The sequence below is a fragment of the Pristiophorus japonicus genome, chromosome 13 (genome assembly GCF_044704955.1).
Source record: "Pristiophorus japonicus isolate sPriJap1 chromosome 13, sPriJap1.hap1, whole genome shotgun sequence".
In the NCBI taxonomy this organism is placed as follows: Eukaryota; Metazoa; Chordata; class Chondrichthyes; family Pristiophoridae; genus Pristiophorus; species Pristiophorus japonicus.
In genome coordinates, this window is record NC_091989.1 from 68576464 (window position 1) to 68601445 (window position 24982).

Consider the following 24982-nt stretch of genomic DNA (forward strand, 5'->3'; position numbering starts at 1 on the left):
CGAGAGCGCTGGGTTCCACAGGAGATTAGCCCACAGGAGAGAAATACCACCGGGGTCACCGTGGGGTCGCAGCAGTGGGTGGAAGTCCCAGTGCTTCTGATGGGTCACCAGAAGACACGAGTTTAAATTAATGTACGAGTAGTGCCAGCTGTGGCTCAGTGGGCAGCACTCTCGCCTCTGAGTCAGAAGGTTGTGGATTCAAGTCCCACTCCAGAGACTTGAGCACATAAATCTAGGCCTACACTCCAGCACAGTGCTGAAGGAGTGCTGCACTGTCGGAGCTGCCGTCGTTCGGATGAGACATTAAACTGAGGCCCCGCCTGCTCTCATGAGATCCCATGGCACTATTTTGAAGAAGAGCAGGGGAGTTATCCCCGGTGTCATGGCCAATATTTATCCCTCAATCAACAATACAAGAAACAGATGATCTGGTCATTATCACTGCTGTTTGTGGGAGCTTGCTGTGCTCCCACACAGGAATTTGGCTGCCGCGTTTCCCACATTATAGCAGTGGCTACACTTCAAAAAGTACTTCATTGGCTGTAAAGGGTTTTGAGACGTCCAGTGGTCATGAAAGGCACTATATAAATGCAAATCTTTTTTTCTTTCTTTGGAATAGACTGGATGCTCGGCAGTTCTTTGCCAGAGATAGTGAGCCTCTGGAATGTGATGGCGGCTGGTGTTTTGGGCGCTGACTCTCTGCCTTGAAGAGGGAGCCGGACCGGTTCTGGACTGAGATCGCTTCAGACGGAAGATAAAGTGACTTCATAGATAACACTTGGTTCATGTGATCGCCTGGATTGATTTTGATCGCCTGGGGAGACCGGAGAGGAATTTTCCTGCCTGTGACTTTTGCATGTTTCGTACATTCCTATGTCACAGGTCACCCTTGGCCCCTTGTCCAAGTGGCCATTCTTCATGGGTAGTGAACATTAACGGGCTGTTCAACTGTTGGGGCATCATAACCGAGCCAAACCAAGCCCCCTCATTGTCCTCACACAACACACACGCACACACACTTTGCAGTGGATGAGAAGCAACGTAATGTCAGTCATTTATAAAAGTTCGCATGGCTTAAAAATCCTAATGCATCTTTATTATTTTTCCATGGTCAATGATAATGAATTCCAGTCATTCTGTACATCATCACACTTTCACATGCATAATAATGGGCAAGTTTGTGATTACACATCTGTCACGGAGGGAAAGTACTAAATCCTATTTCAAAAGTGCTTTTAACATCTGCGGTTAGTACATAAAAAGTTGCAGGTTGACTTATTTTAGTAATTGCTTTAATTGATGTTTTAGTCGATGTGGATTATCTGTTAATGCTTCGATTAATTATCTTTGGTAAATGCAAGTTTATACACCAAAAGTCAGGTTAATGCCAAAACAAGCAGACTACAACAACTGAAACTTGCATTTATATAGCGCTGTTCACATAGTAAAACGTCCCAAGGCGCCTCACAGGAATATAATCAGACCAAAGAAAATGACACTGAGCCACATAAGGAGATATGAGGACAGGTGACCAAAGGTTGGGTGAAAAAGGTAGGTTTTAAGGAGCGCCTTAAAAGAGGAGACAGAGGTAGAGAGGTGGAGAGGTTTAGGCAGGGAGTTCCAGAGCTTGAGGCCTAGGCAACAGAAGACACGGCCACCGATGGTTAAGCGAATATAATTAGGAATGCCCTGGAGGGCAGAAATAAAGGAGCGCAGGCATCTCTTGGGGGGGGGGGGGGTGCGGCTTATGGGGCCGGAGGAGATTACAGAGATAGGGAGGGGCGAGGCCATGGAGGGATTTGAAAATATGGATGAGAATTTTGAAATCGAGGTGCCAATGTAGGTCAGCGAGCACAGGGGTGATGGGTGAGCGGGACTTGGTGCGAGTTACGACACAGGCAGCTGAGTTTTGGATCACCTCTAGTTTACGTGGGTAGAATGTGGGAGGCCAACCAGGTAGGTGTGTGTTGGAATAGTCAAGTCTAGAGGCAACTAAGACATGGATGAAGGTTTTAGCAGCGGATGAGCTGAGGCAAGGGCAGAGACGGGGGGTGTTGTGGAGGTGGAAACCGGCGGCGTTAGTTATGCTAACCCAGTGGGCTTCAGCCATCCTGTGATTCGAATGGTAATTTAGCTCATTCACACTGCCAACTCAACAATTCCTCCAAACCTTGCCCAGAACTCCACACCTCCAGAAATATTTACGCCAATTAGTAGCATAGACACAGTAAATAAATAAAAAGGATGTCGGCAAAATATAAAAGGTACTAATAATACTTTGTGTTTCCTTGAGCAATCATCAGAGGATTAAAATCAACTTGGGAAAAGGTTAGAGCAATTGTGTCATGTTCCTGTGGCACAAACGATATTACACATCGACGACACAAAGCATGCTGACTGTCAGTGTCCAACGGGACCAAACAAATGGAGTGAAAGCAACACAAAACGTGCTCCTCACCTGCCCTACAATCTGTGTCAGCTGTGGCTCAGTGGCAGCACACTTGCCTCTGAGCCAGAAGGTTGTGGGTTCAAGTCCCACTCCAGGGACTGAGGCACATAAATCCAGGCTGACACTCCAGTGGAGTGCTGCACTGTTGGAAGTGCTGTCTTTCAGATGAGATGTTAAACTGAGGCCCTGTCTGCCTTCTCAGGTGGACATAAAAGATCCCATGGCACTATTTCAAAGAAGAACAGGGGAGGTGTCCTGGTTAATATTTATCCCTCAATCGATATCACTAAAAAACAGATTATCTGGTCATTATCACATTGCTGTTTGTGGGAGCTTGCTGTGTGCAAATTGGCTGCTGCGTTTCCCACATTACAACAGTGACTACACTCCAAAAGTACTTCATTGGCTGTAAAGTGCTTTGTGACGTCCAGTGGTTGTGAAAGGCGCTATAGAAATGCAAGTCTTTCTTTATATCAGGAAGCACAGCGCTCTCCTCTCAGGCTTTGGATGGTGCCTGTGAGCAGTATTCGAGTCCCTCAATGAGATCACTGCCTCGTAAGGTCTCGTTCGATAAGGCCTACCGCTGTAAGCACACAGCTGCCCTTTCCCTACCGCCCGAACTGCCAGAGCTACAACAGTGACCCTTTTGTTTGACTCTGCTCGTTTCCGATTACACGCTCCAGAAAAAGGGAAATGAACAAATGGACCAATGCTGACTGTCTTTTTTAAAAAAAAAGGACAACTCTTCGATCAAAAATATAAAGATTAACATTGATGCGATTAAATTCAAAAGACATTCTCTTTTTTTGTACCGCGTGTATTTAACCTCTTTTCAGTGTTTTAGGAATAGCTCCTGCAGTTTTACAAGATAGCTTTCATGAACAGCCAATGAATAATGGCACATTATGCTTTCATAATACCCTCTTTGAACTGCTGTTGATTCTAGTCATCGTTTAATCGATTTTTCTTCACATAGTCTCCTGTATGAGTTATTTTCTCACTTTTGGCTATAAACGTCATAAGGTTGTATAATATGACAGTTACATGGCAACAATAACAACGTGCATTTGTATTCCGCCCTTAATATAGTTAGACACCCCAAGGCGCTTCACAGGAGCGTTATCAGATTTTGATGCTGTTATATATGTGAACCTCACCTGTGTATAAGACTTGCCACTAGGGGGCAAACCTGTGGGAGACCGATGGGTCACCTGTGTACCCTGGAGCAAGCAGGTGTCAAAGGCAGTCCACCACGTTGCTGCCTCACTTTGGAGTTATATTAAAGAGACCACGGTCACAATGGTTTAAGTTTACAACACAGTCTCGTGGAGTTATTCTGAACTTAACAGACACCGAGCCACAGGAGATGTTAGGACAGCTGACCTAAAACTTGGTCAAAGAGGTAGGTTTTAAGGATCGTCTTAAGGGAAGGGAGATAGAGGTAGAGAGGCGGAGAGGCTTAGGGAGGGGATTCCAGAGCTTGGGGACCAGGCAGTTGAAGGCTCGGCCGCCGATGGTGGAGCGAAGGAAGAGGCTGGAGGTGGAGGAACTCAGAATTCCCGGAGGGTTGTAGGACTGAAGAAGGTTTACCCAGTTCGGGAATGGAGAAGTGGTGGAGCGTGCATTAAGAACACCAAACAGCAAGAAGCAATGCGGAAAGACCAAAATGATTAAAAGCACAAGCTGTGACTATTTACCACACTAAAAAATGGCCATTTTCCTAGGTTGACATCAAAGCGCTGTCACTCCAGGAGAAAATCTTATCTATCCAGTATCGAACTTCAACTCCTGTGCCGTCCGGGGAAGATTGGTAATCTATGCACACTAAAAGAAGCAGTGCAACATCAAACGTATTCCTTTGGTCAAGAACCATCACAGAATAATGTATTAAGACGAGATTTTGTTTGTACATTAAGAAATCCTCCGAAGCTTTTTAAAATGTCAGCTGAAACCCTTGAGAGTCGGTGCAAAATGTCAGCCTAACACATGCACAGCTTTACACAACAAACCAGTTTGCCGCTCATTGTTCTACTCCTTTATTGCTGACATTAGTTGCAGTTTGTTGGGTTATAACGTTGCTTTTGGAATACGATTATCTGCCTCCTCGGGCTCCTGCAATTCACAGCTATCTGATTTCAACTGCTAACCTTCTGAAAACAGAGCCGATACCTCTTGACTATTGCTGATCCATCATACAGTGGTCCGCAGGGTATTCAACGCTGTCCTAGAGCGAAACAACGTACCTGGACACCTGAACAAAGGCTGAATGTTGCGAGACCAACAGGTCCCGACGTTGCATGTGTTGTGCAGTTGTCAACAGTTTCCAAGTGGGGAAATTGCCTACAGATACTGTAATGTATTTGCTTCATGGGTTCTTTGCTTAAGAATTCATTGCTATTAAGAACTAGTTGGTTTATTAGCAAAAGGTTTAACAATCACACTACACATTACCGGTTGACTATGACTTGGAGTTCAGCCTCTGTATGTACGCAGACGCAGGCATCGTCCGCGTACTGTAGCTCGACGACAGAGGTTGGGGTGGTCTTGGACCTGGCCTGGAGATGATGAAGGTTAAACAGGTTGCCACTGGTTCTGTAGTTTAGTTCCACTCCAGCGGGGAGCTTGTTGACTGTGAGGTGGAGCTTGGCAGCAAGGAATATTGAGAAGAGTGTTGGAGCGATGACGCAGCCCTGTTTGACTCCAGGCATAACGATGTCTCCGCAAGATCCTACAAATCCCCTGGGAGGATAGACGCATCAACATTAACGTCCTCGACCAGGCGAACATCCCCAGCATTAAAGCACTGACCACACTTGATCAGCTCCGCTGGGCAGGCAACATTGTTCACATGTCAGACACGAGACTCCCAAAGCAAGCGCTCTACTCGGAACTCCTTCACGGCAAACGAGCCAAAGGTGGGCAGAGGAAACGTTACAAGGACACCCTCAAAGCCTTCCTGATAAAGTGCAACATCCCCACTGACACCTGGGAGTCCCTGGCCAAAGACTGCCCTAAGTGGAGGAAGTGCATCCGGGAGGGCGCTGAGCACCTCGAGTCTCATCGCCGAGAGCATGCAGAAAGCAAGCGCAGGCAGAGGAAAGAGCGTGCGGCAAACCTGTCCCACCCACCCCTTCACTCAACGATTATCTGTCCCACCTATGACAGGAACTGTGGTTCTTGTATTGGACTGTTCAACCACCTAAGGACTCATTTTTAGAGTGGAAGCAAGTCTTCCTCGATTCCGAGGGACTTCCTATGACTGACATTACCAGTTCATCCACCAGACTCACAAATACTTGCCTCATCGTGGATCCCCCGAACCCCACTGGCTGGGGTTTTATTGAGTCTTGTGAACATCACGTGACTGGCTAAGCCACTCACAACTCAACAGCGCCACAACTATTTTGGTAAAACGTTAATTCAAGTGCCCCCTTTTGTAAGGGCACAAAAACCCACAAATTAACTAACTTAATTAACAAACATGAAAATTTAGTTCCTTGCTGAAATGATGCACTCCAGTCCCTCCTCTTGCGAAAGGCCGCGAGCGTACCGATGAACATCAACAGCTGTACAGACCGGTGAGCATACTCACAGGTGCATACATTACAGGTACGTTACTGCGATTGGCTGACTTGCTGAATGGCCAAGCACTATTCCCCGCTAACTGGCCAGTGGGCTTTGGCAGGTGAGGTCAGTGGTTGGTCAGACTGTGACTGTTGCCTGTCAGTGTCACACAAAGCTCAAGGTGGTAGCCTGTGGAGAATTGGCCAAACGGTTTGCTGAGGGACTCTGGGGCGCAGCTGAGTGTTGAAGCCTGAGCTGTTGGGAGTGCACCATTGAGGACAGCGGAGGAACTGAAACATTCAGCACCTTTGTTCCTTGTGCCTTGCACTGCTCTCTTACTTGCTAGGTCCAAAGGTCTGTTGTGGCGCCCCAACATGCTCTTCTTCTCCTTCTTAGGCAGTGCCCCGGAGTTGAGGATGACTTAATTCCACACTAAAATGAGTTCTAAGGTGACTGATGAGACCAATGCGGGATCGACAGTCTCTGTCACAGGTGGTTGGAGGGACGGGTGGGTGGGGGGCTTGATGTGTCGTGCGCTCCTTCCGCTGTTTGTACTTGGCTTCCGCGTGCTCCCGACGAAGAGACTCAGTGTTCAGCGCCTTCTCAGATGCTCCTCCTCCAATTTGATCGGTCTTGGGCCGGGGATTCCCAAGAGTCGGTGGGAATGTTGCATTTTTTCGGGAGGGTTTGAGGGTGTCCTTGAAGCGTTTTCTCTGTCCTCCTGGGACTCGCTTGCCGTGACGTAGCTTGGAGTAGAGTGCTTGCTTCGGGAGTCTAGCATCGGGCATGTGGACAATGTGGCCTGCCCATCGGAGCTGGTCGAGCGTGGTCAATGCCTCGATACTGGGGATGTTGGCCTGAGAGAGAACACTGACGTTGGTGCGCCTATCCTGCCAATGAATCTGCAGGATCTTGCGGAGGCAGCGTTGGTGGTACTTCTCCAGTGCGTTGAGGTGCCTACATGCTATGGCTCAAGTGAGAGAGAGGTCAAAGCCTCATGACTATAATTCCTCACAGTAGCAATTCAACTTGTTGTCCATGCTGCTACAAGCGACACTTCCCATAAGGAGAAAGTGGGAAAGGTGGGAGAGCATTTCACTCTGGTCACCACATTACAGGAATGATGTGGTTGCACTAGAGAGGGTACAGAGGAGATGTACGAGGATGTTGCCAGGACTGGAGAGTTTTAGCTATGAGGAAAGATTGGATAGGCTGGGGTAGTTTTCTTTGGAACAGAGGAGGCTGAGGGGAGACCTTATTGAGGTGTATAAAATGATGAGGGGCCTTGATAGAGTGGATAGGACGGACCTATTTCCCTTAGCAGAGGGGTCAACAAACTAGAGGGCATAGATTTAAAATAATTGGTGGAAGGTTTAGAGGGGATTTGAGGGGAAATTTCTTCACCCAGAGGGAGGTGGGGGTCTGTAACTCACTGCCTGAAAGGGTGATAGAGGCAGAAACCCTCACCACATTTAAAAAGATACTTGGATGTGCACTTGAAGTGCTGTAACCTACAGGGCTATGGACCAAGAGCTGGAAAGTGGGATTAGGCTGGATAGCTCTTTGTCGGCCGGCGCGGACACGATGGGCCGAAATGGCCTCCTTCCGTGCTGTAAACTTCTATGATTCTATGATTCTACAAACGCTCTTTCTAATACTGGATCCTGGAGAGATCCAGGAGGAGCTTTGCCGACCTGCCTTCTCAGCTAAAGAATGGTTCATGGTCCAGAGGGACCACAAACAAGGGTTTGCAAACTGTGGCTCTGGGGCCACGTGTGAACTTTGAACTCTGGCAAGCCCAGGTCTCTCTGTCCCTGTATTTCTTATTTGCTGGCCTGGTTGCTGCAATCTGGTGGCCCTGAAGTTATTGAAATGGCTGCTGGGCAAGTACTTCCTGAAACCGAACACCTCGATCTGTTCGTATCAGCAACTGGAGATATATGCAAATATTATACAGGGTCTAAGGCTAGTAAACACCCACATGGCCCAAGGCGGCACATTTTGAACGCTGCTGCCCTAAAGAAAGATTGGAGCACAAATATTTTTTTTAAAACAAGGAAGAAATAAATATATTTAAGTCCAGTGGTGTAATAATACAAATATTGATTTTGGCTTCAGGGATTTTAACATGCTCTTCTCAATTTAGGTCAATAGTTCCAGCTAGAGTTCCCAAGCACAGTCAATATTTTTATAAATATATGAATTTATTGCTCTATTGTCTGTTATAAAGTAACAGCTGTGGCTCAGTGGGTCGTACACTCACCTCGGAGTCAGAAGGTCATGAGTTCAAGTCCCACTCCAGGGACTTGAGCACAAAATCCAGGCTGACACTCACAGCGCAATGCTGAGGGAGTGCTGCACTGTTGGAGGTGCCGTCTTTCGGATGAGACATTAAACCGAGGCCCCATCTGCTCTCTCAGGTGGACATAAAAGATCACACAGCACTATTTCAAAGACAAGCAGGAGATGTATCCCCAGTGTCCTGGCCAAAATTTATCCCTCAACCAATAGATGATCTGGTCATTATCACACTGCTGTTTGTGGGAGCTTGCTGTGCGCAAATGGGATGCCGCACTTACAACAGTGACTGCACTCCAAAAGTACTTGATTGGCTGTGAAGTGCTTTGGGACGTCCTGAGGTTGTGAAAGGCGCTATAGAAATGCAAGTTCTTTTCTGTTTATTATGATCACTCACTAATGGCAACTGCCTCATGAGGTCAATTAGAAGGAAAGAGGACGGTGGCTTTTCTCACACTCAGGGGGGTCCATTTTAACCTTTGGGTGAGTGACCGCCAGATGTGGCTTACCGGAGAGAGGGTGGGCAATATCGGGACACTTTGGCCTACATTGAGGCAAGTACATGGGAGTTGGGACCGGGGGGGGGGGGGTAGGGAGAATATGATCCAGGAGGGCGGGAGGGGGCGGGTACAGAGTGCGCGATCCTGGAGGGCGGGGGGGAGAGTGCGATCCCGGAGGGTGGGGGGTTGCGGGGAGGGCGTGATCCTGGAGGGCGTGGGGAGGGGAGGGCAGTGGGCCAGATTGTTTCAGTGGTGCCTTGCTCCTCCCAGCCCCACCAATACAATTCCAAACCGGACATCAGCTGCACCTCTTCGACTCCATCGCCCGTGGAACTGAGTGGAGTGTGTCCGGCACGGGCTCCGACCAGTTCAGTCCCAAAGTGGCGATCGGGGTCCTTGGGCATATCCAATGAGATCTACCTGAAACAGACGGGCTCTCTGGACGGCCAGCGGTAGGCCCCTATTCAAAATGGAGCCGGTCCCCCCCCCCATTTAACTGCTGCCCCTCCCGTCACCGACAGGGGAAACGCGTTCAAACCGATCGCAGTGGCTCGCACCGCACCTGATGCGACACAAGCTGGGACCCATGACACCGGACCCTTGGAAATCCTGGGAAATTGCTCGCAAAAATCCATGCGGGAGACACGAAAAATAAGGCAAAGCATTATTCCTATTAAACAGATATCACACAGGTTGAAAGAAAAGCTTCCTGTTTTTCACACAACACTAGCTCTGTGTCTAAATATATCTCTGAATATGAGAAAACAGTCTCCATGAGATCAAACAACACTTTGCTATTCACTCAGAAGGAATAATACATCATCAGAAAACTTCACTACATTATTCAGTAATAATTCAGTGCTGATTTCTCAGAACCTGTAATTCAATAATACATTCCCTTTCTTTCCTTCTTTTTTCCTCCGGACTTGCTTACTTTTAACTGAATATCAATGTAAGGGAGAACAAACTTTGTGATCATTTTCTTCCGACTGTAAATAAAATGATGAAAGCTTCCTGCCGGAGATAACAGATTCATTTTTAGTCAGTCACCAAACACCCAATGGGTAAAGGTCATGTTTGGGTTCAACACACCAGACTATCAGGCTGCTATGTGTTTCCGACTCAATAGAGAAAAACAACCTGAATTTCTATAGTGGTTTCATGGCACCGGACGTCTCAAAGTGCTTTACAGCCAATGAAGTACTTTTGGAGTGTAGTCACTGTTGTAATGTGGAAAATGCGGCAGCCAATTTGTGCACAGCAAACAGCAATGTGATAGTGACCAGATCATCTGTTTTTTTGTTATGTTAATTGAGGGATAAATATTGGCCCCAGGACACCGGGGATAACTCCCCTGCTCTTCTTCGAAATACTGCCATGGGATCTTTTATGTCCACCTGAGAGGGCAGACGGGGCCTCGGTTTAACATCTCATCTGAAAGATGGCACCTCTGACAGTGCAGCACTCGCTCAGCACTGCACTTGGAGTGTCAGCCTAGATCTATGTGTTTAAGTTGCTGGAGTGGGACTTGAACCCACAACCTTCTGGCTCAGAGGTGAGTGATGGTGCTACCCACTGAGCCACAGCTGACACTAGCCTGCAAATCTCACTGTCCAAAAAAAAAACACCTACAACTATAAAAGGAGTATTTGCAGTTGTTTAAAAGCACCCAATTCTCCCTTAGAAACATAGAAATTTACAGCACAGAAGGAGGCCATTTTGGCCCATCGTGTCCGCGCCGGCCGACAAAGAGCCACACGGCCCTCGGTCAGCAGCCCTGAAGGTTACATATAAACCTATGAACAATGACAGAAAGGCAAGGAGCACCCAGCCCAACCAATCCACCTCAAACAACTGCGACATCCCTTATACTGAAACATTCTACACTCCACCCCAACCGGAGCTATGTTTTCTCCTGGGAGAGGCAAAAGCCAGATAAAAACCCAGGCCAATTTAGGGAGAAAAAAAATTTTGGAAAATTCCTCTCCGACCCATCCATCTTTCTCCTGAACCTGGTCAGTCCTTGCTAAGGTAGGTTTGCACAATCACTGCACAGTTCGGTTCCTTCATTAATCATACAAACACCTTCACTATGGTGGGTGCCACAGGGCAGGCTGACCCCTGTCCCCAGCTGCCATCCTTAGCCCCTCCCTCCAGATGCTGAGGTCAGCTGTGGCCACAATTACTTCCTCCTCCCGACCTTGGGCTATCAGTTCACGCAACACCAACCGGAAACAGAAGCTGGCAGCTTCAACACGCTGTGTCATCGAGGGAGACCGTGATCACACAGCTTTAATAACGCAGCAATATTTGCCAAGTAAAACCGTGCCTTAAAAATACATCAGAGGAGAACCATTGAAAATAGGAGCAGTCGGGTAGCAGAGAGAGAGACAGAGAGAGATAGGAGGGGAGTCTGAACTTGTAATGCACCACATATGCCGTGTTCCAGTCTCAATTGTCCCAGCATGCTGGGCTCAGGCCAATCTCTTTCCACACAGCCAGAGTGGGAAAATCAGAAGGGAGAGTCAACCCAGCAGCCTTCTGAGTAAGCACGTACTGAATGGCAATGACACACGCCTGGAAGTAGTTTAGCCGCCGAGGCCTTTCGATGTGAAGGCGTGTTACCCAAGAGCACAGAAAGCCAGTGAGACAGTGAAGCACTCAACGAAATAAAAGCAAATACTGCCAGTTATGGAAATCCATTGCAATCTTCCCATATTTTGGACAGTTTGCGATATGTCGTACATTTTAAACTGTGCACAGAAATGATCACCATCGACTCCTCCAGCCCCCACTGTTGTTGCTACGCTCAAAGTCCGCCACCCCCACTCACATACAGCATCGAGCCAAAAATTCCTAATTAAAACACCCCTTTAAAAAGCTACGGGTAATAATTAAAACCAACATTACCTACAGTTCCTTCAGCTGCTGGGCAAGTTATCTCTATTTTGACATTAAGGAGGCTGTTTCTTACTGAAAAATTGTAATTTAATTTAGCAAAGTCAAAGAATAAGTGACTCACAGAAAGAATTACATGGTTGTTATCTGTCAGACTGTCAGGAAGAATTACACGGACATTATCATCTTAACGATTCAGGCTGCCTTTTGTCTTCTGAGGGATGTTGTTTTCTTCACACTTATTAATTAATCACATCTACACATAGCTCACATTCTCCTACCTGACAACCCAACTTCAGTCTCAGTGTTGCTAAGTACTGTATTTAATTACAAACTATTAAGCAAAAATGGTCATGATCTTTGGCATATTACTGTCATCCCAGCTTGATCAAACATTGCCAGGGACATAAACAATTGTTGTTTCTATAAAAAGAAGTACGCAGACAATCGGCCAAGACACAGACTCAGGAGGATGCCAGCCAATCAAGATCAACGCTTACCCAGAATCTTACTGATGTTGGAGTTGTGCATGTCGGGGAAGGCCTGCAGAATCTTTCGCCTCTCGTCCTTGGCCCAGACCATGAAGGCGTTCATTGGCCGCTTGATGTGCGGCTCGTTACTGCTCCGGCCTCGAGCCTCCCGATAGATCCTGGGCTCCGACACGCCCGCATTACCTGCCGGAACAAGGGACGGTTAACGCCGCGTGCTTTTGCTTTGCGATTTGCGTTTTGCTAACAGACGATCTGGTCATTTATCTCATTGCTGTTTGTGGAGACCTTGCTGCGTGCAAATTGGTTGCTGCATCTGCAACAACAGCAGCGTGTATTTATACGGTGTTTTTAAACAGTGAAAATCTGCCAGGACGCTTCACAGGAGTGTTATCTGACACTGAGCCACAGGAGGAGATATTAGGACAGTTGTTCAAAAGCTTGTCAAGGAGCTAGTTTTTAAGTGGCGTCTTAAAGGAGCGAGAGGCGGAGAGGTTTAGGGAGGGAATTCCAGAGCTTAGGGCCCAGGCAGCTGAAGGCACGGCCACCGATGGTGGAGTGAAGGAAATCTTACAAACAAGAGTGACTACACTTGAAAACGAATTCATTGGCTATGAATCGCTTTTGAGATATTCAGAGGACATGAACGGCGCTATATAAATGCACGTTTCTTCTTTCTTTCTTAAGTGAAACTCGAGACCAGCATTTAATTGGATGCAAATATCTCCATCACTATTTATCATGCAGATGGAAACAGGTACAGCTTTGAGATTTAAGCTAACATCTTTGGATACCAATGCAGAGAGAAGTGAGTGAGAGATTACTCTGTTCCACATTACAGATAAAATAGCCCCTTGTGGGGTTAACCTGGACAGTTTGTTTGTTTCAAGTTATAGTAGAATGTGAAAACGTTTTGAAAATTGCTCATCAAGATTCCCCTTATTTTTACAAGTCCAAAAACCTCTCAATAATATAAATATTTACATTCAACAACAACTTAAATTTATATATCGCCTTTAACGTAATAAAACGTCCCAAGGCGCCTCACAGAAGCGTAATGAGAAAATAATTGACACCAAGCTAAAGGAGATATTAGGACAGGTGAAAAAAGTAGGTTTTACGCAGTGTCTGAAAGGAGGGGAGAGAGGTGGAGAGACGGAGCGGTTTAGAGAGGGAATTCCAGAGCTTGGGGCCTAGATGGCGGAAGGCATGGCCACCCAATGGTGAGGATAAGGAATTGGGGGATGAACAAGAGGCCAGAACAAAAGGGTTGTGGGACTGGAAGAGTTTAGAGAGAGGGGGAGGGCGAGGCCAGGGAGAGGCTTGAACGCCAACATTCATTGTATGCACACACTAACATCTAGCAATCAATCACCTCCGAAGCTACGTCTCATAAATAATAGCCAGACATTCCAGTCCTTGCTGGATCAATATGGTGGAATTCCTGACCCAACACCATTGTAGGAGTGCCAACACCACAGGGACTAGAGCAGTTGAAGGAGAAAGCCCACCACAACCTTCACAGGGAAACTGGGGATGGCCAATGACTACGGACTTGCTCGTGTTGCTCACATCCCGAGAACAGAAATAGCCCCGACAGCGCAGACTCCCAGAAACCAACACATGTCATGTCGTGACAGGTGCTGAAACCTCCTGCCTCTGATCCAAGTCTTCCCGGGCTAGTAGACTTCGACCATTAAGCTGATTCAGTGAATGTACAGCCAGGTGAAATAGACATACACTAGATGCTCCCGCTTCATTCAAAATGCACACACAGTTAGAGCAGCACCTAACCTTCAGAGGAAACCAATGGAACACTGACAGGGGCAGAGGTTTGTACAACTAGTTGTGACGAAGGGATGAAGGATATGCTAACCTAACCTGTCAATGATTCTGCTATGTACCTCCAATGTTATCTGTCTTGTTTCCAATTTCCAGTATTCATGCACTTTCTTCCCATCCTGGTCCGTGTGACCTGGCTGGTAAGGCAATACTGTTTAATGCACTTGCTTCACACTGGCTACGCCTACACAACAGAAGCATTAGGCTTCCTCAAAACCTGTGACCAGAATGACCGTGGACGGTTCTGGCCAATGCTGGGTAATTCACCTGGCCACCTCCAGAAAGTGCGAGGGGCTTCTGGCAGATGAGTGTCTGGAGGATGGTCAGCGGGACCCTCGATGGAGGAAAGGCCACCAAGAGGCAGTTGAGCTAATCCTAGAATTGGCCAATGGCATCCACAACCTGCAAGCGATGGAGCCACAGCACAGTCAACGGAAGAGCCACCATGGACAGTCCCAAACACAACACCAGGATTCAAGCCCCTACCTTGAAGACATGCCAGGGACAATCAAAGAAGCTTCAACTGATGATGATGACGACAAAATTCCCCTTCTTCAAGTATATACAGTACATGTAATAGAGCTCCACCTAGTGGACTATTGATGTAATAACAACTACAGATGCAACAATAATAAAAGGGTCATGTGGCAAGGTCATGTGATCACAGTTCTTTTGGGAGCCATGTTGTAGTGAGTGTGCTTGTATAATGGTGTCTAAGGATATCACAGTACACATCACTTTAATGATTTCCCATTCTTCCCCGAGCCCTACATCTTACATAGAATTGCATAGAATATACAACACAGAAACAGGCTATTCAGCCCAACCAGTTTATGCTCCACTCGAGCCTCCTCACCTCCTTCCTCATCTAACTCTATCAGCATACCCCTCTATTCCCATCTACCTCACATGCTTATCTAACTTCCCCTTAAATGCACCTGCGCTATTCGCCTCAACTATTCCTTGTGGCAGCAAGTTCCACATTCTCATCATTTTCTGGGTAAAGAAGTTTCTTCTGAATTCTCTACTTGATTTCTTGGTGACTATTTTATATCGATGGCCTCTAGTTATGCTCTTCCCCACAAGGGAAACACTCTCTCTGTGTCTACTCTATCAAAACCTTTCATCATTTTAAAGATCTCTATTAGGTCACCCCTCAGCCTCAAGAGAAAAGAGACCCAACCTGTTCATCCTTTCCCTGGTAGGTATAATTCCTTTCTTGATAGGTCTTAGCTTCACCTATGTGTGATCTCAGATGTACTTCCTATATATTGTCCACCTTTGGCTTCTAAGCTTCTGCAAATCCACTCAATTCCCGCGAACATCCACTTATAATTGCTGAATTCCAGTTGATGGCAGATGCAGCGTATATTCCGCAGTTGTCTTCTGTCAGGCCGGTATCATATCTAAAGGGCAAAAGCACTTTCCGCCTCCTGTTGCAATCTATCTCAAGTCACAGAGTCCTATTCTGGCCGTGACTACACCACTAATTGGTTCCTGCAAATCTCAATAACGGCTGAGCAATTATCGTTTGCTTCTAGTTCAATAAATAAAGTGTGCTGTATGTTTTTCCCATTCCCAGCGCAGTTACATATACCTGCTTAATTCTGGTAGTCTTGTAAATCAGTACTGAAGCATGAAGCCGCACTGATGGTTTTTATACTGTGCTCGGCTTTAGATCTCATTTCTTCTCATTATTTGCTATTCTCCCATGGTACTCACGTATGCTGATGCATAATGAAGGTTTAAAACTTCCCTTTAAACAGCAATTTTGCCATTATAACTAATAGGGGAAATCTCACCTCTTCATAAATTACTAGAAAACCATATTTTCCACTGTGACACTGATGACAGAAAGACTGCAGCATAAAATCTGCATCTTTCAGGCAAGATCAAAACACGCAATTTGTAAGCCGAAGCAGTAAGACCTTTAAAATAAATGAAACCATATATTAAACAAAATAGAGTACTAACCATCAGATTCTCCGCCCATGTTAAAATCCACCATGGCGTGCCCAAACTTTCCATCTTCTGGTCGCTTCTCAGTCAGATGCTGGGCGAGATTTTCCAATGAAGTTTTCTCGTGTACCTGTAAAGGAGAAGCACCCATTCATCATATGTACTAAAAAAACTGTCGCTTCTTTGATTCTGATTTTGATTGAGAACCAAAATAGTTTGTTCTGTCGCAACTGAATTTCCTTCTCCTTTTAGCTCCATTTTAAGTATTGACATCTTGAATAATAATGCTGCATGCGCCTTTATATATTTGTTCAAGTATTTATTTATTCTTGGCATGTGGGCAGCATTGTCAAGGCTGCATTTATTGTCCCCGCCCCTCCCATGTTGCCCTGATGATGGAGTGGCTTCCTCGGGCCGAAGGGGCAATTAAGAGTCAACCATCCAGTGCAAGACCAGAGCCACATATCAGCCAGACTGGGTGAGCACGGCACAGTCCCTTCCCTGAAGGACATTAGTGAACCAGTTGGGTTTATACAAGAGTCTGGCAACTTTCATGGTCATTGTATCTGATGTGATGTTAATCCGAGGTCCCGTCTGCTCTCTCAAATGGACGTAAAAGATCCCATGGCACTATTTTGAAGAAAAGCAGGGGGGTCAACCCTGGTGTCCTGGATAAGATTTATTCCTCAATCAACGTAACAAAACACAGATTATCCGGTCATTATTGCATTGCTGTCTGTGGGAGCTTGCTGTGCGCAAGGTGGCTGCTGCGTGTTCCACATTACAACAGTGACTACACTCCAAAAGTGCTTCATTGGCTGTAAAGTGCTTTGAGACGTCCAGTGGTCATGAAAGGCGCTATATAAATTTTATCTGATGCTAACCCATAAATTGTGCTCAGGAAAGACAAACTATATTATTATACAATAGTTTGGACATTATGGAAAACCATAGTTGTTCCTAACATTCAATCAGTTTCAATTTCTTTCGATACACTTTCCCTCGTGCCACTTATCAAAGTAATTTGTATAAAGTCAGTTTTGCAGAAGTGTATTATGAATTCTTTTACAAACTGACCTTCGTTTGTTAAATGTCACATAACTTTTTTTTTAGATGGTTTTTAGTGTCTTATTTCAACATCTTTTATTTAGCAAAGCTTTTCAGCACAAAATTCACAGAAAGCCCACAGAAATGACAAGCACGTGCTGAAATCTCAGTCCTCAGAGAGTTCTTTGATAACACACAAGTTTGACCATGCTGTAGTAAACATTGTGACCAATTATGAAATACTAAGAGGAGCCTTCTGATGTTTGTCCAATACTGCCAGGCAGGGGATTTTGGCCAAGGCTCCTCTCTCAGCACTGTCTTCCTAGATGATGGAACCGGCCCTTGAAGTGTTGTAATATGATCCCCAATTTATGCTTGTGTCAAGGAACACATTGCACCAAGAACCTCGCCTCGCAAAATCACCCCTTGTATATTCCATCCGACCCCCATTAAAAATAACCCTAGCAACCACAACAAAAACTTGTATTTATATAACGCCTTTAATATAGTGAAAAGTCCCAAGGGGCTTCACATTAGCGTTATCAAACAAAATTTGACATCGAGCCACATAAGGAAATATTAGGACAGGTGGTCAAAGAGGTTGTTTTTAAGAAGCTTCTTAAAAGAAGGAGAGGTAGAGAGGCAGAGAGGTTTAGGGAGGGAGTTCCAGAACTTAGGGCCCAGGCTGTTGAAGGCACGGCCACCAATAGTGGAGTGATTAAAATTGTGATGTGCAAGAGGCCAGACTTGGAGTGTCAGCTGTGGCTCAGTGGGTAGGCTCAGGTTGTGGGCTCAAGTCCCACTCCAGGGACTGGAGCACATAAATCTAGGCTGACACTCCAGTGCAGTGCTGAGGGAGTGCTGCACTGTTGGAGGTGCCGTCTTTTGGATGAGACGTTAAACCGAGGCCCCGTCTGCTCTCTCAAGTGGACGTAAAAGATCCCATGGCACTATTTTGAAGAAGAGCAGAGGAGTTATCCCCGGTGTCCTGACCAATATTTATCCCTCAATCAACATAACAAAAAAAAAGATTATCTGGTCATTATCACATTCCTGTTTGTGGGAGCTTGCTGTGCGCAAGTTGGCTGCCGCGTTTCCCACATTATAACAGTGACTACATTCCGAAAGTACTTCATTGGCTGTAAAGTGCTTTGAGATGTCCGGTGAACGTGAAAGGCGCTATATAAATACATGTCTTTCTTTTAGTTCAAACATTCCATTGGGGGGAATTGTAAGCTAACTTTGCAGGAGGGAAGCCCAGGGGATCAGGTACCATACTGATTTTACACTCTGCCGGATTTGACTCTCCACTGAGGTCAACGGGGTGCGATATCGGGCGCGGTGTAAATCCTGCCAAGTTAGGTTAAAATGGCACCCGCCCCCCCCCCACCCCACCCCCGTGCATAATGTATTGTACATCAAATCCTGGTCGGAATGGCTGAGTGCTGCAGGGTCTACTGGTGAGAATAAACACAAGAGGGAAGGATAACAAATAATCATCAAATGCCACTTTCAATTAAATCCTGTTACTGTTCTCCTTCACTGCTAGGTATTTAAGGAAACGATTACAGGCACAGGCTGTGCGGCTGAAATTCAGATTCCAACAGTTGCATTCCTCTAATTGTTTGTGAGTTCAGCGGATGAAGGGAAATTACCATTAATACCTGGGCAAGGAAGACTCCTGTTGGTGAATTGGAACTTACACATGCTTTTATATAACACTGCTTTCGACATGCTTTTAATGATCCCACCCTGCCAGATGGCAGGCAAATAAATGTGGAGACAAGAGCAATAAAAATAAATGTTCTCTTTTTCAATGGACAATACAAAATGATCTGTGCAAACTGTAAGGGGAAGTGACAGGTACTGTCAGAGCGGGGAAGATGATAAACATTTCATTAATATGCAGTTCATCGTGTTTTATTTATAAAGTCAGGTTACTTAAAAAAAACATAGATCTTTATCAGCATTACGCTGGGATTCTGAGCATTCCGACCAGCTACTATTCAAATCAAACAGCATTCTGGCTAAGGAATCGCGCCCTTCTTTTACTGAGCTGAACCAAGATGGTCAGTCTTGTCCTGTTGGAAAATCCTTTGCAATTAAAGGGCTAACAAAAAAAATTGACAATGGTTTATGGATGCATCAATAATTCAACCGCACCTCAATAATTTAACTCCTCAGATACAGGTTGGCTTTAAATATTTATAAGGCTAATACTTATTTTTTTTAAATAAAGGAAATTTAGCCCTAAATTATCCAAAGCATTCAGGTTATTTAGTGATATTGGTGTATAAACACTGCGACGTGCAATAATAGAGAGGTACAAATAATGCAATGTCTGATTTGCTGTACGGTGACTATTGACACAAGGGAGAAACAAAAGAATGTGCAAATTTATATAGCATCTTGTCACAACCTCAGGATGTTCCAAAGTATTTTACAGCTAATTACTTTTGAAATGCAAATATAGCAGTCAGTTTTCACTCCGCAAAGTCCCACAAACAGCAATGAGATAGATGACCAGATTATGTGTTTTAGTGATGTTGGCTGATAAATATTGGCCAGGACACTGGGGAGAACTCCCCTGCTCTTCTTCAAAATGGTACCAACAGATCTTTTATGTCTGCCCCGGAAGGGCAGACGGGGCCCTTGATTTAATGCTTCATCTGAAAGACGGCAACTCTGACAGTGCAGCACTCCCTTAGTTTATATCCTCCAATCTATGGGTTCAATTTTCCCCAGAGATTTGCGCCATTTTTTTGGAGCTGGCTGCTCTTTTTGGCCCAAGTTGAAAACTCAATCAATTTGCACCAGTGTAACTCAGTTACTTATGATTTTTTAGGTCAGTTGAGAGAGAGAGAGAGAAAGAGAGAGAGAGAGAGAGAGAGAGAGAGAGCTGTATGCTTTACTTTGCAATCTCAGCTCGCATTGTGTCCCGGGGACCGAGAATAGGACCGAACCGGGAGAATGGGGACAGAGAATGGGACCGAACCGGCAAGCCCTTTGGGTGGGGTTGGAGGTAAGTTGCTGCTATTTGTTTTTCAATTCTTTTAATGTGTTGGGAGCTGGCTGTATGCTTCACTTTGCAGCCTCAGCTCGCATTGTGACCTTGGTTACCATGGCAACACGATCTTTTTGGCACAGATCTAGGCTTCACCCCCGAAACTAAAGTTCGGGTTAGGCCACGGCAAAATTTAAAAATCCAACGGTAAAAATTGAAATTTTTTGGGGGGCGTAATTAGGCCCCAAAAAATCGGGCGTAGCTCTTCAAGTACACCAAAAACATGCTTTGGGGAAAATTGGGCCCTATATTTCTAGAGTTTTTGATTTAATAACAAATTCAGTAATAATATCTGAAAATCGGCTCATTTTTTGTCATTTCTTTATATGCATCGTTTTACAGGAGAATTTCCAGAGAATCCTCAAACGTCTAGAGGAGCTTTATGGCCTGTTTTAGGATAGGTGCATAACTGATGGTTTCCTTCCAGCGCACAACCAAACCAGGAGTCCCAAGAACCACCTTAACTTCGACCTTAGCCTTCATTCTAGTATTTAGGGTGAGCTGGCTTGCTCCTGTGGCCCATTCCATCTTGAGCCCACTGTGGCCTTCAGGTAGTCTGGGGAGGGGGATTGTGTTCGGGCCAGAGACAGCTCACAGTAAGACGATGCAGCCGGGATGGAGCACTCCTGTTCCTCCCGGCTCCACGTTAAGGCACGTGAAGAAAGGCAGACTTGCATTTATATAGCGCCTTTCACGACCACTGGACATCTCAAAGCGCTTTACAGCCAATGAGGTACATTTGGAGTGTAGTCACTGTTGTAATGTAGGAAATGCGGCAACCATTTTGCGCACAGCAAGGTCCCACAAACAGCAATGTGATAATGACCAGATAAATGTTGATTGAGGGATAAATATTGGCCTGGACACCGGGTAGAATAAAAGACTGACATTAATTCGGTGGCGGTCCCTTTAAGGACCGTTGGTTAGGCCACTTGTAAACCCAGTAATGCCGAGCGGAACCAGGCTCGATGCCTGTCCCCCGCTCTGGGCAGACGGATTTCATGGATCCTGCAAATCCCCGTCAGTGTTCTCGCTCAGGCCAACATTCCCAGCATTGAAGCACTTGACCAGCTCCGTTGGGCAGGCCACATCGTCCGCATGCCTGACACAAGACTCCCAAAGCAAGTGCTCTACTCGGAACTCTTGCACCGCAAGCGAGCCCCAGGTGGGCAGAGGAAATGTTTCAAGCGCGGACAGCGGAAGGAGTGTGCAGCAAACTAGACTCCCCATCCACTAGACTTTCCTTCAACCACTGTCTGTTCCACCTGTGACAGAGACTGTAATTCCCGTATTGGACTGTTCAGTCACCTAAGAACTCACTTCTAGAGTGGAAGCAAGTCTTCCTCGATTTCAAGGGACTGCCTATGATGATGATGGTAACGAAACCAGGTAACACCGAGTGGAACCAGGCTCGATGCCTGACCCGCTCTGGGCCCCGGATTTCACGGATGGGCCATGAGACGGTGGCAGGCTCTCTTTGCCCTATTAAAACCAGACCTGCCCTCATTTCAGGCAGCCGCCAGGGCCACCTAAAGAAATGAGGCCCTAACAGTTCCAGCAGTTGTCCAGGTCCTCCGGTGCTGTCACACAACTTACGCTGTCATCAGTAGTGCCCATGAAACGGCCAGGATAGTGTTGAATTTAGGCCCCCGATAAGATTCGGATAAAAACCGTGACCTAATTAATCAAGATTTTAAAATGTGGAAACATTGATTTGCAAGGCTAACCAACGTTTATATCAAATCGCAATGATGCATAAATCGTCTAAAAGTAACCAGTGAACATTTATTTACTGGGAGATTTTGACCTTCTGAGTTCCATATAAAAGTGCCACTCTTTGATTTGTTGCAGTGTCAGTTAATACTGTGACCCTCTTTGATGGTGAGCTAGGCTGTGTTTAATGAAAGCTACAAGGTACAGATCTTAATTAACTCCAAAAAAAAAATCCACGGTTGTTAATAAAAATCTGTTGAAACGTTTATAGCAAGAGAGATTGTTCCATTACCCAACTCGTAACATGGATTCAGAATCTTATGTTTTAGAGCAAATCTGAGTCCAGTGTAACTGAGTGTTGTGTAGCATTTGCTTTTAACTTCAATTAACTCATCCCACCGGAAGTGATATCCCGCTACTTCATGGTCTCCTGCTGATCACCAACACAAGAGACACTGTTGCCTGTATTCCAGACAAACATGTGCAGTCCATGCTTTTCTCCCCACAAAGATTTTGAGTCTGACACTTATTTAACAAGAACCACATGGGAATACAGTACAATAAGCCTTCCACCATCGGCGCACAGTGGCTGTAGTGTGCACTTTCCACAGAATGCACTGCAGCGACTCACCCAGCCTTCTTCGGCAGCAAGCCAGCAAGCTCCACCACCCAGAAGATCAATAATATGTCCTTATTATACAATATAAATGCACACGAGGCCCATACTTGAGAGAAGGTCACTCTGTGACCAGTAACCTTTATTCGCCAGCACTGAAGTGGGGAAGATGGGTGGAGCTTCCCCTTTTATACCTGAAAGTCCAGGTTAGGAGTGTCTTCCGCAAGTTCACCACCTAGTGGTCAATGTTCTCACGGTGTACAACTTAGGTCAGTTTATACATGGATTACAATGACAGTAGAATACATGACAATCAAGGTGCCTGGAAACATCATCCCTTCTAAGTCACTCTCCATCCTAACTTGGGACATATATCGCCGTTCCTTCATCGTCGCTGGGTCAAAGTCCTGGAACTCCCTCCCTAACAGCACTGTGGGAGCACCTTCACCACACGGACTGCAGCGGTTCAAGAAGGCGGCTCACCACCACCTTCTCAAGGGCAATTAGGGATGAGCAATAAATGCCGACCTTGCCAGCGATGCCCACATCCTAAGAATAAATGAAAAAATATGCCAATAGAACTTGGGCAAGCCATTTCTTCATATCAATGACACAAAGCACTTCTATTTGGTGTACGTCACATACCATTTGGACATTAGTAATAGAAAAGTCTGTCGGGGCCTCATATAGGACATTCCTTGGGGACCATACAAAGTGCATATATTTAAACAAAACTCCTGTGTGTGGTACATTAAGTGAGTGAATCTTTCTATAATTAAATATTTTAATTAAAGTGCCAGGAGTCTTTCCTAACAATTTGCTAATTCCAGGTCAATTTCAACCCTTTCATTTAACTTAGAATTGGCACCTTTATGTGAATGGACCAGTTTAAGAAACAAACTAAAAAGGAGGCAATCAGGATGTCATAATGACAGGTTTTCAATCAACAGACAGTGTTTTACCATTGTTAAGATTTCCATACCTAGTCATAAGCAGACCATAAATGACAGGCTACAACTTTCATCTTTACCACTTAAAGGCTTTCTGATAATACTGAAAACAATTAAGAGAAACCATTTTCGACAATAAACTCTCTTTGAGGAACTGCCAAAGCTCTTTTGCTGAAATGCTGCACACAACAGCTTTGTACATTCACCGAGGTTGATGTATATTCCTGAAAGAGTCAGGCCGAAAGGCATCTGCTGGTCCAGCTATCAACAATACCTGTGATCTGTCAATCTGCCCCATCTCTAGTCAGGTATGCTTCCACGCACCACAGATCAGTTCCCAGCCCAGCCCAAAGAAAATCCCATCCCACTCTTGCGTCATAAGGTCGCCCCTCCAACAGCGCAGAGGGAATGTTGCACTGTCAGAGTATCCATCGTTCGGATGTGACTTTAAACCGAGGTTCTGCCTGCCTGTGCGGTTAAAATTCCACAGCACTATTTCAAAGAGGAGCAGGGGAGCTCTCCCCGGTGTCCTGGCCAATATTTATCCCTCAACCAACATCACTAAAACAGATTGTTTGGTCATTGTTCGTTGTGGGACCTTGCTGTGCATAAATTTGTAACTGTTACAACAGTGACTACACTTCAAAAGTATTTGATTGGTTATAAAGCGCTTTGGGACGTCCTGGGATCATGAGAGGCACTGCAACAGTGCCAAGTCATTCTTTCTACATGGGTGACTGACTCCACAATTCGGTCACCCTGTGAGTCAACATTTGCAACCTGCGTTCTCCCAGGGGCATGGCCCATAATCCTCCCTCAACCAAGACCACCAGAAACAGAGGAACAGATCGTTCATCTCCATTGCTGCTTGTGGGATCTTGCTCTGCGCAATGTGTGATGTAAAGGCAGGTTCTTTTTCTCGTATGGGCACAGAGCGGGTCGGGTGCCGGTTCTGCAGCGGGAACAATGGCATGGAAGCGGTTGTGCCACGAGAGGCAAATGCTGCCGGGCTGGGGAGCCGGGGTGGAGGGATGGGGGGCAAGAGCAGGCAGGATCTCCCTATGCCAGGAACTCCTGCTTCCCTGGCTCATTCGCCATAGCACTGGGTGGAGGTAATCCCTACCAGGAGTGAACGGAGGGAAGGGCGGGGGTGGGGGGTGATCCAGGACACACAAGTGACCTGGGAAGAAACTATCTTTATTCGGCTCTTAAATGGTGGGGAGATGGGGGAGGGGGGGTGGCAAATGAGGCAGCCTGGGGGTCTGGGCAGGCCCCTATTGGTGCACAGAAGCTGGCTTCATGGGGAAGGGTTTCACCTGAAGAGGCTGGGATCGTGTCTCATGGATTTTCTGAGGCTCTCATCGCTAATGGACCATCCTATAGCCTGAAGCAACTTAGTCTGAAACAGTATCACAGAACTTGGCTGCCATTCAGACCAAATCCTCTGAGGAAGCCATGTTGAGTTTGTTGGTATCATGTACAGTCAGATTTCCTTTTATTGTGCATAGATGTGCACTGACTTAAATTAACCCCGAGTCACTGAGGGAACATTTGTGCATTCGTTTAATTACAATCTGCTCAGCAGGCACATAGG

At 45.9% G+C, this 24982-nt stretch overlaps 1 protein-coding gene across 4 annotated transcripts in view; it reads right to left on the minus strand.

Annotated features, from left to right (window-relative positions):
• sox5 (SRY-box transcription factor 5) overlaps window positions 1–24982 on the minus strand; it is a 239853-nt gene that overhangs the window by 15878 nt on the left and 198993 nt on the right. For all 4 annotated transcript variants that reach the window (XM_070896692.1, XM_070896691.1, XM_070896690.1 and 1 more), the window contains 2 exons: window positions 16014–16128; window positions 12210–12383 (listed from right to left, as the gene is read on the minus strand). In XM_070896692.1, the coding sequence (XP_070752793.1) occupies window positions 12210–12383; window positions 16014–16128 (289 nt within the window). The remainder of the gene's footprint in view (window positions 1–12209; window positions 12384–16013; window positions 16129–24982) is intronic.